General features: G+C 49.0%; 1 protein-coding gene across 1 annotated transcript in view; it reads left to right on the top strand.

Moving 5' to 3' along the window:
• Positions 1 to 13,694: 13,694 nt before the first annotated feature.
• gpr107 (G protein-coupled receptor 107) overlaps positions 13,695 to 19,192 on the top strand; it is an 88,258-nt gene continuing 82,760 nt past the window's right edge. Inside the window, exon 1 of the mRNA XM_078226304.1 lies at positions 13,695 to 13,808. Coding sequence (XP_078082430.1) covers positions 13,707 to 13,808 — 102 coding nt within the window. The 5' untranslated portion in view covers positions 13,695 to 13,706. The remainder of the gene's footprint in view (positions 13,809 to 19,192) is intronic.

Genomic DNA, 19,192 nt, shown 5'->3' with positions numbered 1-19,192 from the left:
AGGGGGAAGGGGGGGAAAGAGGCAAGGGGAAGGGGGAAAGAGCAGGGGGAAGGGAAGAGGCAGAGGGGGAAGGGGGGAAAGAGGCAGAGGGGGAAGGGGGGAAGAGGCAGAGGGGAAAGGGAAGGGGGGGAAGGAAGCAGAGGGGAAGGGGGGAAGAAGCAGAGGGGAAGGGGGGAAGAAGCAGAGGGGGAAGGGGGAAGAAGCAGAGGGGAAGGGGGAAGAAGCAGAGGGGAAGGGGGGGAAGAAGCAGAGGGGGAAGGGGGGAAGAGAAGGGGGGAAGAAGCAGAGGGGGGAGGAGGCAGAGGGGGAAGGCGGGAGAGGTGGAGGGGAAAGGGGGAGGGGGGATGGGGGCAGAGTGGGAGGGGGGAGAGGTGGAGGGGGAAGGGGGGGAGAGACGGGAGGGGGGAGAGGCGGTGGGTGAATGGAGAAGAGGAGAGAGGGGAAGGGGGTGGGGGGGATGTGAGGGGGGAGCAAAGGGGGGAAGGGTTGAGCGGGGATGAGAGGGGGAAGGGGGTGAGGGGGGAGCAGAGGGGGGGAGGGGGTGAGGGGAGAGCAGAGGGGGGAGGGGAGGGGGAGAGGCGGGGAGGGTGAAAGGGGCATGGATGGGCAGGATCGTGGAAGTACAGGGTAGAATGAGAAGGGTAATGAAGCGAGGCGGTGTGAGGGTGTGGAAGAGGAAGGGTGTAAGGACAATGCGGGTTGTGGAGGGAGGTGAGGGGAAAGTTGTGTGGGAGTGGGATTGGGAAGGGAAGCGGGTGGAGAAGAAAGGGATGTGGGGGAGAGACATGGTGAGAAGTGGGGGGGGGGCGAATTAAGAGGAGACGAGAGATTTTAGCTGGGGCAGTAGGAGGCCCAAGTGGGAGAAGTCAGAGATGGAAGGGCAGGGTCAGGGTGAGGGTGGAGGGGAGAGTGAGTAGAAGGCAGGGAGAGGTGGAGCAAAGGGGAGAAGGTGATGGAGAAGGAGTGAAGTGTGGGTGGGGTGGTGAGGCGATAGGTAGGCAAAATGGAGAGGCTGAGGTGGGAGGGGAATCTTAGAATCCCTGCAGTGGCATGAATGAATTCCAGCCTCCCGGACTCCCTGGATCCACTACAGTTTGCCGACCGCCACAACAGATCCACAGCAGATGCCATCTCCATGGCCCTGCACTCAACCCTGTGTGGTGAACCATAGATGGTTACCACTATGGGTACTGAACCATAGATGGTTATCACTATGGGTACTTGTACATATGTTACTCTTGTTACTGTTGGTTAGGGTTGGAGTGTTCCACCTGTTGGTATTGTTCTATGGCACACTCCGGTTGGCTCCGCCTACCTCTAGGAGTATAAAGGTCACTGCACTTCCGAGTGACCCTTTAGTCTGGATTGTATTGTTAAGCAGTATGCTCCATTCTTGTTGCTAATAAAAGCCTTTATTTCCCGGGTACGATCCAGCCTCCCGAGTGAATAATTGCGCATCAATTTTATTAGCAACAATTTTGTTTGAAAAAAAAACCATGGAGCAAATGTTAAAACCCGATCGGCTTACCTTAGATCCGCGTGCCGCTGGAGCGGCGAACACTTTCGACCATTGGTTGAAGTGTTTCCAGGATTATATCGACGTCTCAACAGCAGTCCAAAACGACGCCGATAGATTGCGGGTCCTCCACGCAAGGGTAAGCGACACTGTGTATGCAACAATCCGTGATGCCCAAGACTACAAAGGGGCCATCGAACTACTTAAGAAGTTGTACAACAAACCGCCAAACGAGATTCATGCTCGGCACCTACTAGCCACTCGATGGCGGCAGCCTGGTGAAATGACGGGACAGTACCTGCGCGAACTTCAGCAGCTAGCCAGAGCCTGCAATTGCAAGCCAGCGTCGGCTACTCAATACACCAACGATCTGATCCGAGATGCGTTCGTGGCGGGAATCGGCTCATCCTATATTCGCCTGCGGCTGTTAGAGCAAGGTAACTTGGACCTAGCTAAGACGGTGGAATTGGCTGCTGCGATGGAAACGGCCTCCAGAAGTCTTGAAACTTACCCCACCGACCACGTGGGAACATCGTGGCAAGTTCAGCCACCGACTCAACTCCACCCAGCGGCTCCAATGAACTGCGCGATCGTGCTTTCAACCTCAGACCTGATGGCGGCGGCAGCTCCAGGTGGCCCACGGTGCTATTTCTGTGGATGGCAAAGCACCCTCGTCAGCGATGTCCGGCCAGAACGGTATTTGCTCCGCGTGTGGGAAGAAAGGGCACTATGCTAAAGTGTGCCGAGCGAAACCACCTTCGAAGCCAAGCAGTGCTGCACGTGACTCTCCAGGATCTGTCTCCTCATCTCCAGCTTCGTCGAGGTCTTCAACCACGTGCGATTCACGAGCGCCGCCATGCCTGAGGACGATGATGCAAGACACGTGCGACTGCGAGTGCCGCCACTTTCAACGCCATCGACCACGTGCGATCCATGGGTGCAGCCATTTTGGTCGTCACCGACCGCAGACGACCAGCAGGGGTCATCATCATCGACCATCTCAGCTGCCTGCAGTTGCACTCAAGATTCAACGGTGGCGTCAATCATCCTGGACCAGGCCAAGCCTCACAGACTCGACAAGTCCATGATGGACATAGAGGTAAACGGACGCCTGATACATTGTCTGTTTGACAGCGGGAGCACGGAGAGTTTCATTCATCCAGACACCGCGAAACGGTGCGGTCTCCGAGTACAGACTGTCAGACAGACAATTTCTATGGCGTCGAGGTCCCGATCTGTTACCGTTCTTGGGAGCTGCGTGGTAAACCTAACGGTTCGGGGCACAGTTTATGAGAACTTCAGGCTCCTCGTGTTACCACACCTTTGCGCTCCGATACTCCTGGGACCAGACTTTATGGTCCACCTGAGGAGTGTGACCCTGCAGTACGATGGGCCACTCCTCCACTTTCAGTGGGAGAACAGCAGCCTCCAAATTGCCCAGCGCGCTCCACGTGCAGTCTCTCGACACTCAGAATCACCCCGCCGTCTTTATTTGAAAATCTCGTGCCAGGCTGCAAGCCCATCGCAACTAAGAGCAGGCGTTACAGCGCTGAGGATCGGATCGTTATTCGATCTGAGGTTCAGCGGCTCCTCAGGGAAGGGATCATTCAACCTAGCACTCGCTCATAGAGAGCACAAGTCATGGTGGTTAAGACTGGAGACAAGCCCCGGATGGTCATAGACTATAGTCAGACCATTAATAGGTACACGCAGCTGGACGCGTACCCTCTCCCGCGCATATCTGACATGATCAACCAGATTGCGCAGTACCGGGTGTTCTCCACCATCGACTTGAAGTCAGCCTATCACCAGCTCCCCATTCGCCCAGAGGACCGAAAATATACGGCCTTTGAGGCGGATGGTCGTCTCTACCACTTTTTAGGGGTCCCCTTTGGCGTCACTAATGGGGTCTCGGTCTTCCAGCGTGCAATGGACCGAATGGTGGACCAAAACGGGCTACGGGCTACCTTCCCGTACCTAGACAACGTCACTATCTGCGGCCATGACCAGCAGGACCACGATGCCAACCTCCTAAAGTTTTTACGCACTGCGTCTCGCCTGAATCTGATCTACAACAGGAAGAAGTGTGTATTGAGCAAGCGCCGCCTAGCAATTCTCGACACGTGGTGGAAAACGGGGTCCTCGGCCTGATCCAGACCATATGCGTCCCCTCCTTGAACTTCCCCTACCCACTAGCGTCAAAGCACTGAGAAGATGCTTAGGCTTCTTCCGTATACGCACCGTGGGTTTCCCAATTATGCGGACAAAGCCTGTCCGCTCATAAAGTCTACCTCTTTTCCCTGGCAGCAGAGGCTCGCTTAGCCTTTGAAGGGATAAAAGCTGACATCGCGAAAGCCACGTGCACGCTGTCGATGAGTCCATCCCCTTCCAGGTGGAGAGTGATGCATCTGATTTCGCCCTGGCCGCCACACTTAACCAGGCGGGCAGGCCCGTCGCCTTTTCTCTCGCACCCTCCCAAGGCCTGAAATTCGGCACTCCGCTGTGGAAAAAGAGGCTCAGGCCATTGTGGAGGCCGTCCGGCATTGGCGCCATTACTTGGCCGGAAAACGTTTTACCCTGCTCACGGACCAGCAGGTCCGTGGCATTCATGTTCAACAACACGTTAAGGGGTAAGATCAAAAATGATAAAATCTTGAGGTGGAGAATCGAACTCTCCACCTCTAATTATGATATCATGTACCGTCCAGGGAAGCTCAATGAGCCCTCAGATGCCCTGTCGCGTGGAACATGTGCCAGTGTGCAGGAGGACTGGCTACAGGCCCTCCACAATGATCTCTGCCATCCGGGGATCACTCGGCTCTTCCATTTTGTAAAGGCCCGGAATCTGCCCTACTCCGTAGAGGATGTCAGGTCAATAACTCGAAGCTGCCAGGTATGTGCTGAATGCAAGCCGCACTTCTACCGACCTGACAGGGCACACCTCATTAAGGCCATTCGCCCTTTTGAACGACTGAGTGTTGATTTCAAGGGCCCCCTTCCTTCAACAGATCGGAATGTGTACTTCCTCAACGTGGTTGACGAGTACTCCCGATTCCCTTTTGCCATTCCCTGTTCAGACATGACCGCTGCCACAGTTATCAAAGCCTTGCGGGATCTTTTCACCCTGTTTGGTTACCCCAGTTATATCCACAGTGATAGGGGTTCGTCGTTTATGAGTGACGACTTGAGGCAATACCTGCTCTCTAAAGGGATTGCCTCAAGTAGGACTACGAGTTACAACCCCAGGGGTAACGGGCAGGTCGAAAGAGAAAACGCTACAGTCTGGAAGGCTGTCTTACTGGCGTTGAGGTCTAAGGGTCTTCCAGTCTCCCGTTGGCAAGAGGTACTTTCTGATGCGCTCCATTCAATCCGGTCCCTCCTGTGTTTGGCAACCAACGCTACCCCACATGAGCGGATGTTTACCTTCCCTAGGAAGTCTTCCTCTGGGACCTCACTGCCGTCTTGGTTGACGTACTCAGGATCTGTCCTCCTGCGGTGGCATGTCCGACCCTTTGGTTGAACAGGTCCATCTCCCCCACGCCAACCCTCAATATGCCTATGTAGCATATCCTGACGGGCGAGAGGACACGGTCTCTATTCGAGATCTGGCACCTGCAGGGGACCTGGAAACCCCCGTCGCTCCCGCATCCCTGGTTAGGGACCCCTTGCTCTTTATTTCCCCTCCTGACACGGCGCGGGCAGTATCGGGACCACCACTTAATCCTCTTACTCCCGTGTACAGCTTGCCTGAGTCCAGGAGATTGTCGCCACCTCGGGGCTTGCCTGAGTCCAGGAGATTGTCGCCACCTCGTGGTCCACCCGTCCATGAGGAACTGGAGGAGTCACTGGACACCGCCTTGGAGAGAGGGTCATCACGGTCACCAGAACCGGCGCTACCGCCAGTGTTGAGGAGGTCGCAGAGACGATGCGGCCCTCCGATACGACTGAACTTGTGAATATATGGACAGTTCGTACTGTTTTTTTGCCCCACCGGCCTTTGTTTTTAAAGGAGGGGTGAATGTGGTGAACCATAGATGGTTACCACTATGGGTACTGAACCATAGATGGTTATCACTATGGGTACTTGTACATATGTTACTCTTGTTACTGTTGGGGTTAGGGTTGGGGTGTTCCACCTGTTGGTATTGTTCTGTGGTACACTCCGGTTGGCTCCGCCTACCTATAGGAGTATAAAGGTCACTGCACTTCCTAGTGACCCTTTAGTCTGGGATTGTATTGTTAAGCAGTATGCTCCATTCTTGTTGCTTATAAAAGCCTTTATTTCCCGGGTACGATCCAGCCTCCTGAGTGAATTAATCGCGCATCACCCTGGAACATCTAGATAACAAGGACTCCTGTGTCAGACTCCTATTTATTGACTACAGCTCAGCCTTCAACACCATTATTCCCTTGACACTCATCTCCAAACTCCGTGGCCTGGGCTTTGGCACCTCCCTCTGTGACTGGATCCTGAACTTCCTGACTCACAGACCACAATCAGTAAGGATAGGCAGCAACACCTCCTCCACGATGATCCTCAACACCGGTGCCCCACAAGGCTGTGTTCTCAGCCCCCTACTCTACTCCTTATACACCTATGACTGTGTGGACAAATTCTCCTCCAATTTTGACTTTCAAGACTGCTGATGACACCACCGTAGTGGGTCGGATCTCAAACAATGATGAGACAGAGTACAGGAATGAGATAGAGAATCTGGTGAACTGGTGCGGCAACAATGCTGCCTCGGCAAAGCAGCCAGCATAATCAAGGACCCCACGCACCCCGGACATTCTCTCTTCCACCTTCTTCCATCGGGAAAAAGATACAAAAGATACCAACCGACTTGAGAACAGCTTCTTCCCTGCTGCTGTCAGACTTTTGAATGGACTTACCTTGCATTAAGTTGATCTTTACACCCTAGCTATGACTGTAACACTACATGCTGCACTCTCTCGTTTCCTTCTCTATGAACGGGATGCTTTGTATAGTGCGCAAGAAACAATACTTTTCACTGAATGTTAATACATGTGACAATAATCAAATCAAAATCGATCCCTGTAACCCCACACATTTTACCAAATCATTTAACCCAGGTATCTAAGGGGCAATTTAGCATAGCCAATGCACCTAAACTGCACACTTTTATGACCATGGGAGGAAACCAGAGCACCCGGAGGAAACAGGGGGAGAACATGCAAACTCCACACACACAGTCACCCGAGGCTGGAATTGAACCTGGGTCCCTGGAGCTGTCAGGCAGCAAGTGCTAACCATTGTGCCACCGTGCTGCCCATAAGTGTGAATGAGGTGGGAGGATGGGAGGGGTTGTGGGCAAAGGGAGGTGAAGTGATGAAGGGGAGTGGGTGGATCGCAATGTCCGTGCTAATTGTAAAGTGGGGGATGGGGCTGTGGCCCAGTCGGGTGTGTGGCCCAGTCGGGTGTGTGTCCCAGTGATGGAGGGCATATGCACCAATGGCATAGGGGTAGTGTCCTTGTGGGAGGACTGATTCCCTGGGGTGGTAGGATGGGTACTGGGTATGTACAGTAAGAAGTCTAACAACGCCAGGCTAAAGTCCAACAGGTTTATTTGGTAGCAAAAGCCACTCTTTTGTTTTTTCCTTTTGCTACCAAATAAACCTGTTGGACTTTAACCTGGTGTTGTGAGACTTATTACTGTGTTTGCCCCAGTCCAATGCCGGCATCTCCACATCATGACTACTGGGTATGTCCAAGTGGAAGGAGTTGAGCTAATTGGATGTGTCCAGTTGTTTGAGGGGCTATGTGCCAGCGCAGGAAGGTTTGTGTCCACATGGGGAGGATGTGTTTCAATGGGGAGAGGATGTTGAAGATGGGGGAGACAATGCCCAATGGTGGAAGAGTGTGACCAGACGGGCAAGGAATGTCCCCGTGTGAGTGGGATGCAGTGGGGGAGCATTGTGTGCAGTTGAGGGAAGGTGCTCAGGAAAATGTGTCCCAACGGGAGGAGAGGTGTTTTCCAGTGGGTCCGAGTGGGTGTCCCAGTGAGCAAGGGGCGTATCCTATTCACTAAGGGGCGTGTCCCAGTGGGTAAAGGGCATGTCCAATTCAGTAAGGGGCGTGTCCCAGTGGGCAAGGGGCGTGTCCTGGTGGGCAAGGGGGGTGTCCCGGTGGGCAAGGGGGGTGTCCCGGTGGGCAAGGGGGGTGTCCCGGTGGGCAAGGGGGGTGTCCCGGTGGGCAAGGGGGGTGTCCCGGTGGGCAGGGGGCCTGTCCCGGTGGGCAGGGGGCCTGTCCCGGTGGGCAGGGGGCCTGTCCCGGTGGGCAGGGGGCCTGTCCAGGTGGGCAGGGGGCCTGTCCCGGTGGGCAGGGGGCCTGTCCCGGTGGGCGGGGGGCGTGTCTCTGTAGGCAGGGGGCGTGTCTCTGTAGGTAAGGGGCATGTCTCTGTAGGTAAGGGACATGTCTCATTAGGGAAGGGGATTGCCCCATGTGGGTAAGGGGCGTGTCCCAGGGGGTAAGGGGTGTGTCCCAGGGGGTAAGGGGCATGTCCCAGGGGGTAAGGGGCGTATCCCGCTGGGTAAGGGGCATGTCCCACTGGATAAGGGGTGTGTCCCGCTGGGTAAGGGGCATCTCCTGCTGGGTAAGGGGCGTGTCCCGGTGGGTAAGGGGTGTGTCCCTGTAGGTAAGGGGTGTGTCCCTGTAGGTAATGGGCGTGTCCCTGTAGGTAATGAGCGTGTCTCTGGAGGTAAGGGGATTGCCCCATTTGGGCAAGGGGCGTGCCCCTGTTGGTAAGGGGCGTGTCCCAGTGGATGAGGGGTGCGTAACCGTCCGCGCGCTCAGAAGCGGGCGGGGCCTGACTTCGCACACAAGAGAGTGGGCGGGGCCTGGGTAACGGTTCACGCGCGGGGGAGTGGGCGGGGCCTGGGTAACAGTTCGCGCGTGGGGCCGCGGGCGCGCTGTGATCCGCGGTGAAGAGGCCGCGCATTAACACAGTTACCCTGAGTAACGGTCTGCTCGTTGATTGGCTGGGGGTGTTGGGGAGAAATTAAACCTCCAAAGAGCTGCTGCACCGAACGCGCATGTGCGAGGAGGTGTGCTCGGTACGTGCGTTTCGGCGGGAAGCGCCGCCGGAGAATCAATGGATGAAAATCTTCCCGGGGGACGGGGCTGGCATGGTGTGTGTGCCGGGTGGCGGGGTATTTAGTTTGTTGATTTATCTGGCTGACTGCTGATCTCTGGCTGTGATGGGGAAAGGGGCGCGCGAGCGATGGCGCGCTCTCGCTGGCGAGCGCGCGGCTGGCGGTGCTGGGGATTCGTGTCTCATCAGCGACTCCCGCCGGCCGGAGTGGGGAAGTGCAGCAGAAGCAGGATGGAGGGAGGTTTCTGTAGACTGTACCAACACTGATGCAGCGTGGCTTTACCTGGCGGTAATGGGTGTGTGCGAAGCACCCAACGCAACATTTTGTTTTCATATTCATGGCATCCTATCCACCTCCATCAACATTCAATCCCTTAGGCACCGACTCACAGTGGCAGCAGTGTGTACCAAATACAAGAAGCAATGCAGCATAGCTCCTTCTGCAGCACCTTCCAAACCCATGACCTCCGCTGCTTAGAAGGATAAGGGCAGCAGATACATGGGTGGCATGGTAACGCAGTGGTGAGCACTACTGCCTCACAGCGCCAGGAACCCGGGTCGATTCCTGGCTTGGGTCACTGACTGTGTCGAATGCACGTTCTCCCTGTGCCAGCGTGGGTTTCCTCCGGGTACTCCGGTTTCCTCCCACACTCCAAAGACGTGCTGGTTAGGTGCATTGGCCATGCTAAGTTCTCCCTCAGTGTACTTGAATAGGCAGTGGAGTGTGGTGACAAAGGGATTTTCACAGTAACTTCATTGCAGTGTTAATGTAAGCCTATTTGTGACACTAATAAATAAATTTAAAAAACCCATGTATTATTGTCCTGAAATGATAAGAACTGAGCCACATTCTTGAACCGCTGCAGTATGTCGGTTAGGTGCTGTAAGGAAGGGAGTTGCAGAATTTTGACCCAGCGACAGATGGTGATTATATTTCCAAGTCAGGATGGTGTGTGAGACTTGGAAGGGAAGTTACAGGTGATGGTGTTGCCATGCATGGGGATCTGATGTTCCCATGCATGTGTAAGAATAATGGGGCAACGTTTACATGGTGTGTCACCCAAGAGTAACCTTGCTCCTTCACTGATTGTGAGATAATTCTAAATGTTTGCAGGGCCAGTTCTCTGTGGGTGTATCTTTACTTTCTAACTTTCTCTTGCTCAGTTTTACATGGGTGAATTGCTGATTAGGAGTTGACAATATGAGGTTTCACTCCATTGAGATCATGATCTGAGTCAGTGCATTGCAAGTGTTCTCGTTCACAGTGAGGGTGACTATTGTTGGCAGTCTGCTTCTAAGCTGTTAAAAACCTAAACAGCATCAAAGAGGTGACTTGGGACAACAGTAAATGTACTGTATCAAGCCTTTTATATTCCCTTTTAAATATTTAAGATGATGGAGAACTTCAGGAGTATGCACCTATTTGAGGAATAGCTGATTTATACTTTCAGTTAACTTATTGAATTGGCAGTCACATACTGAAAGTAATGGGTGTTTCAGTTGAATCAAAAGGGTGGTACAGTGGTTAGCACTGCTGTCTCACAACGCCAGGGACCCAGGTTTAATTACAGCCTTGAGTGACTTTTTGTGTGGTGTCTGCGTGGGTTTCCTCCGGGTGCTCCGGTTTCCTTCCACACTTCAATGATGTGCAAGTTAGGTGGGTTGGCCATTCTAAATTGCCCCTTAGTGTCCCAAGATATGTAAGTTCGGGGGATTAGCAGGGTAAAATGCAAGGGGTTACGGGGATAGGTACTGGATGGGATGCTCTGTCGGAGTTGGTGCAGACTCGATGGGCTGAATGCTCTCCTTCTGCACTGTAGGGATTTGATGAAAACAGATGGTGAAATGACAGATTGTTCTTTCAACAGAGAATAATAGAGATCAAGTACTAAATAACTCAATGTGGGAAATCAGTGTAATTTATTATGTTTCTAAGCACTTGGTATTGAAGTTATCAATCCTTCAGCACAAAAACAGAGCAATCAGTTAATGCTGGTGTTTCTAATCCACACAAGCCTCCTCCCACCCATCTTCTAATCCTATAGCACACATTTATATTCCTGTCTCCTTCATTTGTTTATCTAACTTGCCCTCAAATGAGTTATGCAATTTGCTCTGACTGCTCCTTGCAATAATATGTTTGCTATTCTTTCCAATATCTAGGTAAAGGACTTTATTCTAACTTCTGAATTTCAATTTATTAGTGTCTGCATTATATTTATGATCTTTAGTTGTGGTCTCCCCGCAATTGGAAAATTATCTTCAGTCCCTTCAGGGCGGCACAGTGGTTAGCACTGCTGCCTCAGCGCCAGGGACCTGAGTTTGATTCCTGGCTTGGGTCTGTGTGGAGTTTGCACAGACATGTGGTGCCTGCGTGTCACCCCGTGTCTGGGTGGTGTTATTTGGCTTTTAATCTAATGAGACAAACAAGAACAGGAGTTGACTCTAATTCATTCAACAATTTCTTTCTTTATTTAACACTTCAGGTACCAACTCAAACTTAAACAACTGCAACTTTTACTCTTTTACTGAACTTTAACCCTTAACTGAACATTAACTTTGACTGAACATAAACTTCAATTATTTAACTGAAAGTAGAAATTACAGATTTTAAGAAAAACCTTAGCCAAGAAATATCCCCGATGTAGAATCTATCTTCTCTTTGAAGATTCCTTCAGGGCACATGTCTTATAATGGTTAATTTCTATAGAGTTGTTGGCAAACAAAGGACTGCAATGTCTTTTATCTACAAATCCTCCATTTGCTTCCAGAAGATTTTCTGTCATCCAGCCAACTGTGTAACCAGAAACTGATCACATGGCTCGAACATCCAATTAAATTACTTGTGAACGACGCCATTACACTTAGTTCAGATTGCATGCCCCACACAAAATGGCAATGAAATTTGAGGCCACTATGTTGGTTCAAATGTAAACAACTTCCCTTATTATTTAGTCAACACAGGAAGCTCCAGACCAGAATAACTTTATGACCTGCGTCTGGTTTTAATTATAAGTTGACCAAAAATCCCAGCATGCTTAACTCTCAGTCAGAATAGCCATTTTAAGGCCACTAATGCCATTATTGTTAAATCATTGCTGTAGTCATTCTTTCTTTGTCTACAGTGAGTTTTCTTCGGTGCTCCAGTTTCCTCCCACAGGCCAAAGATCTACAGGTTAGGTTGATTGGCCATGCTAAATTGCCCCTTAGTATCCCAAGATATACAGGTTCAGAGTTTAGTGGGGTAAATATGTGGGGTTATGGGGATAGGACCTGAGCAAGAGTCTGTGCAGACTTGATGGACTGAATGGCCTCCTGCCCTGTAGGGATTATGTTCTATGGATTCCTTTTCTTTCTCTAATCCTGGAGCATCTCATTTGCAATTTTCTGCTTTGGAATTTGTTATTGACATCAGTCTGGCCCCAAATCGAATCCCTGAACTGAAGGGCTGTTGTGCCTGTGCCAGCTCTTTGGCAGAGCGACCCAACTGGTCCCATACACCTGCACTTTTCTGCAAGTCCTGCATTTTTTTTTCTATTCAATTATTTATCCAGTTTCCTTCATCAGCTATTGTTGAATTTGATTCCACTGACCCTTCTGCATTCTGGATCACCACAACACATTGCGGAAAAAATGTCTCCTCATCTTCCCCCGGTTCATTTGCCAATCATCTTAAATCTGTGTCCTCTTGCTTGAGACACTTCTTTCAGAGACAGTGGCTGGGATCTTCTGGCCCTGCTGTGACTGGTTCCCCCACAGCAGATACAGCCAGCCATTCAAACATTCGTTGATTTCAAAGGGACCAGAAAATAATTCCACCCAATTTCTCTTTTACTCAAACTATTTATAACTTTGCAGACCTCTATCAAATCTCCCCATCACATTCTTTGCTCCAAGAACAACCCAGCTTTGTCAGCCTTTATGTAAATTAAGAAAAACTTGTTCAAAATTTTAAAATCACTGTAATATTGGCACCAGTGAGTGGATTGTGAGAGTGGATCACAGTGCAGTATTGTGTGAGTGGATCACAGTCTGTGTAACTGCATCACAGTGTGTGTGTGAGTGGATCACATTGCAGTATTGTGTGAATGGATCACAGTAAGTGGATCACAGTGTGTGTGAGTGGATCACAGTGCAGTATTGTGTGAGTGGATCACAATGTGTGTAAGTGGGTCACATTGCAGTATTGTGTGAATGGATCACAGTAAGTGGATCACAGTGTGTGAGTGGATCACAGTGCATGAGTGGATCACAGTGCAGTATTGTGTGAATGGATCACAGTAAGTGGATCACAGTGTGTGTGAGTGAATCACAGAGTAGTATTGTGTGAGTGGATCACAATGTGTGTAAGTGGATCACATTGCAGTATTGTGTGAATGGATCACAGTAAGTGGATCACAGTGTGTGAGTGGATCACAAAGTGGGTCACAGTGTGTGTGTGTGAGTGGATCACAGTAAGTGGGTCACAGTGTGTGTGAGTGGATTACAGTAAGTGGATCACAGTGTGTGTGTCACAGTGTGTGAGTGGATCACGGTAAGTGGGTCACAGTGTGTGTGTGAGTGGATCACAGTGTGTGTGAGTGGGTCACAGTGCGTGTGTGTGAGTGGGTCACAGTGCGTGTGTGAGTGGATCACAGTGTGCGTGTGTGAGTGGATCACAGTAAGTGGATCAGTGTGTGAGTGGATCACAGTAAGTGGGTCACAGTGTGTGTGTGAGTGGATCAGTCAGTGGATCACAGTGTGTGCGTGAGTGGATCAGTCAGTGGATCACTGTGTGCGTGAGTGGATCTCAGTGTGTGTGTGAGTGGATCACATTGTATGTGTGTGTGAGTGGATCACAGTGCGTGTCTGAGAGTGGATCGCAGTGAGTGGATCAGAGTGTGTGAGTGGATCGCGAGTGGATCACACAGTGTGAATGGATCACAGTGAGTGGATCACAGTGCAGTGTGGGCTCCAGCTCAGTGACCTCTGGCTGCTTGGGTCACCATCGTCAGGACGTTGTGTTACGTTGACTTCGCCCCGGCTTCCGGTGACCTCTGACACCGGAAGCTTACTCAGATGGTGACGTTGCTGCCAACATGGCGGCGGTGAAGCTGGCTGCTGTGTGGAGTTGGCTGTCTCTGCTCTGCATTTTGTTGTCGACGTCGGTGCGGGGCCGAATCCATCGCCTGATCCTGAAGGTAAAGGCCGAGGCTCGGAGAACTGGCCATTGCCTTTATTTATTTTTTGTACCGATTTTTAATGAGGGATTCAGCTTGTTATCTGGACAATTCAGCCTGGTTGGGGAGCCGGCGTTTTGCTGCTTTAGGTTTTGTCTTTGGACTTTAACCTGATGTTGTGAGACTTTTTATTAGGTTTTGTCACCAGGGTCTAACAGCTGGTCAGAGCCACGTCCCCTTCTTACAAAAAGCCTCCCGTGGGAAACCTACCACCTCCCACTTAAATATTCCGTTTAATAATTGCATCTGTTTTGATAATTGTCACATTTTCTTTACGTTTCTCCACCATTTGCGCTTCTGTTTAGTTACACTAGAGTGTAGAGAAAGATCATGAAGTAAAACCCATTCAAAAGTCTGGTTGCAGCAGGGAAGAAGCTGTTCTTGAGTGGGTTGGTACGTGACCTCAGACATTTGTATCTTTTTCCCGTTGGGAGAAGGTGGAAGAGAGAATGTCCTGGGTAAGTGTAACCCATCTGTAAGACTCGAGTTGGCCAAGCTGATCCTGTCCTGACACCCCAACAGGAAAGAGTATATACAACCTATGTTTGAATGGGTTAAATGTTGACAACTCTGACTGGGTGAATGAAATCTCATGCCTTCAAAATCAGCATTACTCAAAAATGGATTCTATGAACCCCTCCACCCCCCCCCCCCCCCCCCAACACCCCCGGCATGATGAATTGTCAAGTTTCTTTCTCAGGCCCCTGTACACATGCAATTGTGTTTTTTTCAGTTCAGTGTCAAAACCGATGTTTATATGCAAAATGCTGAATTATTTTAAAAAACAAAACTGCTAATGTGTATTCTGATAAATATGCACTTGATTCATGAAAAAATATTTTGGTGGAAAGAAATAAGGTGCATCACTGTGTCATTTATGAGTGATACTATCAGGAATAAGTAATGCTTTTGAACTTTATACTGACTCTAAATATTGTATTGTCAGCACCTGATTCACAAAATAACCAAAAGCACTTCACTTGTCGTGTTGTTTGTAGGATTTCAGTGAAATGTAGTGATGGTTATATGCTATTTTTACACTGATGCAGAGCTCAATTATTTTCCTTGAAATTAATGGTAAATGATTTTTTGTTATAATATCAATTTCATAGCGTAGAACTTGTCATCTGTGCAGGCATAGATACTGTCTGACTAAATTTGTTTCAAGTTTATTTATTAGTCACAAGTAGGCTTACATTAACGCTGCAGTGAAGTTACTGTGAAAATCCCCTACTCACCACACTCCGGCGTCTGTTCGGGTACACTGAGGGTGAATTTAGCAGGGGCAATGCACCTAACCAGCACGCCTTTTGGATTGTGGGAGGAACTTGGTACTTGACTGCAGAAAATACTCTCGATTGCAAATTGCTGGTGCGAGGAACTGGGTGGTTAAAGGTTTCTAACTATCAGTGGGGGAGTAAAATAAAATTATGAACTAAGAGTAACACAGAAAAAATATATGCCAGTATTACACCTTTAACAGAAGTCCCCTGGTCCTGAGCAGAGATTTGAGAAAAAAAATGATGAGAGGTGACTAAAAGTAAGTCAAAGAGGTGGAGTTTAAGGAGTGTGTTAATGGTGGAGAGAGATGTGGTGAGTTGGAGGGTGTTTAAAGACAAAATTTAAAAATAGGAAGGCAGCTGAAAGCAAGACTGCCAGTGGAGTAATAATGGAGGGGGCTGGGCACAATAAACTCTCATTGGGTTGAACAAAATCCAGATTCATGGGGATAGAAGAGGTTAGAGCATTCGGCTCTTTTGTCATTTTGGGTGATGCAATGGAGGGGTTGAAACACAACAATGAAATTGTAAATTTGAACCACTGAGATTGGGAACTGGTTAGATCATGAGAATGGGTGAGATTGGCATATAAATCTCATGTTTGTAGAATTTTGAGTTTCTAATGTTGACTTGTGCTATATTTACTTTGTCAACTGCAGCCCCATTGTCTGTTTTTGCTGCCTCTTGCTAGGGGCCCGTTGTTGTCTCGATTCATTGGGTTTACTCTCTATATATTTTAAGAGACAAACTATAGTTATGGTCTGATTTTAGTCCTTTAATTTGTGTGTAAATGAATGATGTGAGATCATTCAGGAATGTCATTATGTATCATCCAATTTTGCACACAACATTTCTGGAAGAAAATCTTCTGAAGTTGGGTTACGCCTGATAATCAAACTGACCACAACGGAATTTTATTCAAATAATTTTAGAAAAAGACATAAAATAGCCTAGGCCTACGACAGACTACAATTCCCTTCTGTTTGAAGTTCACTACAAAATGGAAGATGTTTTGAGTTTTACCACATCAATAGATGTTTTTATTGCAAAAATGAGCGTATAAAATTGACAGGCAGATGGTTAAACAAAATTGCCTCGCACCGTGATGGCCAGACCACCACGATTAAATAGTTCTTCACTCCTCCGATCCATTCCTGCACCAGTTAAATTCCTCAAAGACGAAAAACTGATAGGGCCGATAAAGTATAAACTACTCTAGGGAATTCTTTTCCCATCCCCTGAAGCAATCAAATGGAGTCTAGAAGGTCACATGCACCTAAAAAGACACTCACCACCTATCTATTGCGACCTCTGCTTAAGTCAAAAACCAGTCCAATCCCCCTTTGGGATCCAGAGTCTGCAAACTCATGGTGGGGCTACCATTACCACCAAGCCAGAGGATCAACCGTGGTTCAATGTAGAGTGCAGGAGGGCATGCCAGGAGCAATACCAGGCATATCTAAAAAAAAATGAGGTGCCAACCTGGTGAAGCTACAAAACAAGGCTACTTGTGTCAAACGGCATAGCAGCAAGTAATACACAGAACTAAGTGATCCCACAACCAACGGATCAGATTTAAGCTCTGCAGTCCTGCCGCATCCAGCCGTGAATAGTGATGGACAATTAACCAATTCACTGGAGGAGGAGGCTCCATGAATATCCCCACCTTCAATGATGGAGGAGCCCGGCATATCAGCGCAAAAGATAAGGCAGCCAGAAGTGCCGAGTGGACGATCCATCTCGGCCTCCTCCAGACGTCCCACTGTGCAGTCATCATAGAATCCTACAGTGCAGAAAGAGGCCATTTGGCCCATTGAGTCTGCACCGACCACAATCCCACCGAGGCTCTACCCCATGCTTTTACCCTAACTGGTCCCCCGAGACTAAGGGGCAATTTAGCATGGCCAGTCCACCTAATCAGCACGTCTTTCGGACTGTGGGAGGAAACCGGGGCACCTGGAGGAAACCCACGCAGACATGGGGAAAGTGTGCAAACTCCACACACAGTGACCCAAGCCGGTAATTGGACCCAGGTCCCTGGTGCTGTGAGACAGCAGTGCGAACCACTGTGCTGCCTGACTTCAGAAGAGATGATTGACCTCCAATCACCACAATTTTCCTTTGTGCCAGCTATGACTCCAACCAGCAGAGCGTTGACCCCTGATTCCCATTGACTCCAGTTTTGCATGAGCTCCTTGATATCAAGGGCAGCCACTCTTACCTCCCTTCTGGCATTCGGCTCTTTTGTCCATGTTTGAATCAAGACTGTAATGAGGTCAGAGCTGAGTGACCCAGTCTTTTGAAATGTTCAGCAAATATTGCATACTTCATTTAGACATTCTGGGCGGAATGAACACCTCGAGCCAGAAGCAGCACCCAGACAGGGGGCTTGAACCCTGGACCCTTGAATTTAAAGTCTACCGACTGAGCTATCTCAGCTCTGTGTAACCCAAACTGAGTGTCCATGAGCGGGTTATTGCTGACTAAGTGCCACTTGATAGCAGTGTTAATGACCCCTTCCATCACTTTACTGATGACCAAGAGTAGACAGATGGGGCGGTAGTTGGCCGGGTTGGATTTGTTCTCTTTCTTGTGTACAGGACGTACTTGGGCAATTTTCCACATTGCCGGGTAGATCCCAGTTGTACTGAAAGCTTGTGCTCCAGAACTTGCTGTGCCCCTTGCCAAGCTGGGAGAGCAGGATAATTACTAATTTTGGCCTTGCATGTGGTTGCGTTAGGTAGAGTTAATGGACTTTTGTTTGCATGCGTTTCCCTGGATTTTCTGATTAGTGATTGACAGGGTCATGTTTCTGTGCAGAGCTGAGACTGCAAGAAAGCAAGAAACCTTTGCAGTTTTAGCTCGGAATTGTTTGATGACGGAGGCTTCTGCAAGCTGCTCTGAAACTCATTTTCTCTCTGAAAGCTTCAAGACTGACTATGCTTATTATAGCAAATATATTTATGGTTGCTGATTATTTAAAGTGGCATTTAAGTCTGTAAGAGGATTGTTGCTTATTTGGAACTGGAACAGTGATAAGCTCGAAAAAGTTGCTTCCTTTCATTTTTAAATATTGTTCACCTGTTTATGTTTAAGCTGCTTCATTTGTTAGTTATATTTGAATTTATTAAAAAAAGTTTATTTTACTATAAAATATGAATAATGTCAGTGGAATCATTCCTGGAGGGGTGTCCCATTTGTGCCAAAATGGAGAAATTGTTGGGATTGAGTCTGGCATCCTAGTGTAACTTGGGGTTCTGATCCAGTACCCGACCACAAGTCAGGAGTGGAGTGGAATACTCTCCAATTGCCTGGATGAGTGCAACTCCAACAGCACTCAAGAAGCTTGACACCATCCAGGACAAAGTAGCTCGCTTGATTTTTACCCTTTCCACAAATATTCAATGCCTCCACCACTGATGAACAGTGGCAATTGTGTGTACCATCTACAAGGAATTCCCCAAGGTTCCTTTGGCAGACCTTCCAAACCCACGGTCATCTCGAAGGACAAGAGCAGCAGATACCTGGAACACCACCATCTGGAGGTTCCGCCCCAAGTCACTCACCATCCTGACTTGGAAATATATCACCGTTCCTTCACTGTCACTGCGTCAAACTCCTGGAACACCCTCCCTACATCTCAGGCACTGCAGCAGTTCAAGAAGGTAGCTCACCATCACCTTCTGAAGGGCAACTAGGGACAGGCAATAAATGCCTGTCTGGCCAGTGATGCCTGCATCCCATTAAGTGAATTTAAAAAACAATCTAGTCTAAACTTAATGTTGCAGAAAGTTTACACTCTTTTTGCCAGTCTGTTAAACTGCTATTGTTTATCAATCCAGCCATTCAATTATTTCATAGCCCTCTGAATCATTGCAGCACAGTAAATAAATCAGTAGCTTAATGTAATTGATCATGGTATTTTACTTTGAAGAATGAGATCGATCAGCCCATAGGTCGATGAGGATGTCTGAAATAGTTGGTCATTTAATCTCATTTCCCAAACCATTTAAATTTTTTAAAAATTCCCTTTTAAAGCTACGACAGATTTTTCCCTATTTTTGT

The sequence above is a fragment of the Mustelus asterias genome, chromosome 13, assembly GCF_964213995.1.
Source record: "Mustelus asterias chromosome 13, sMusAst1.hap1.1, whole genome shotgun sequence".
Classification (NCBI taxonomy): domain Eukaryota; kingdom Metazoa; phylum Chordata; class Chondrichthyes; order Carcharhiniformes; family Triakidae; genus Mustelus; species Mustelus asterias.
Note: the sequence above shows the minus strand (reverse complement) of the source record. Positions and strands in the feature narration are given on the sequence as shown.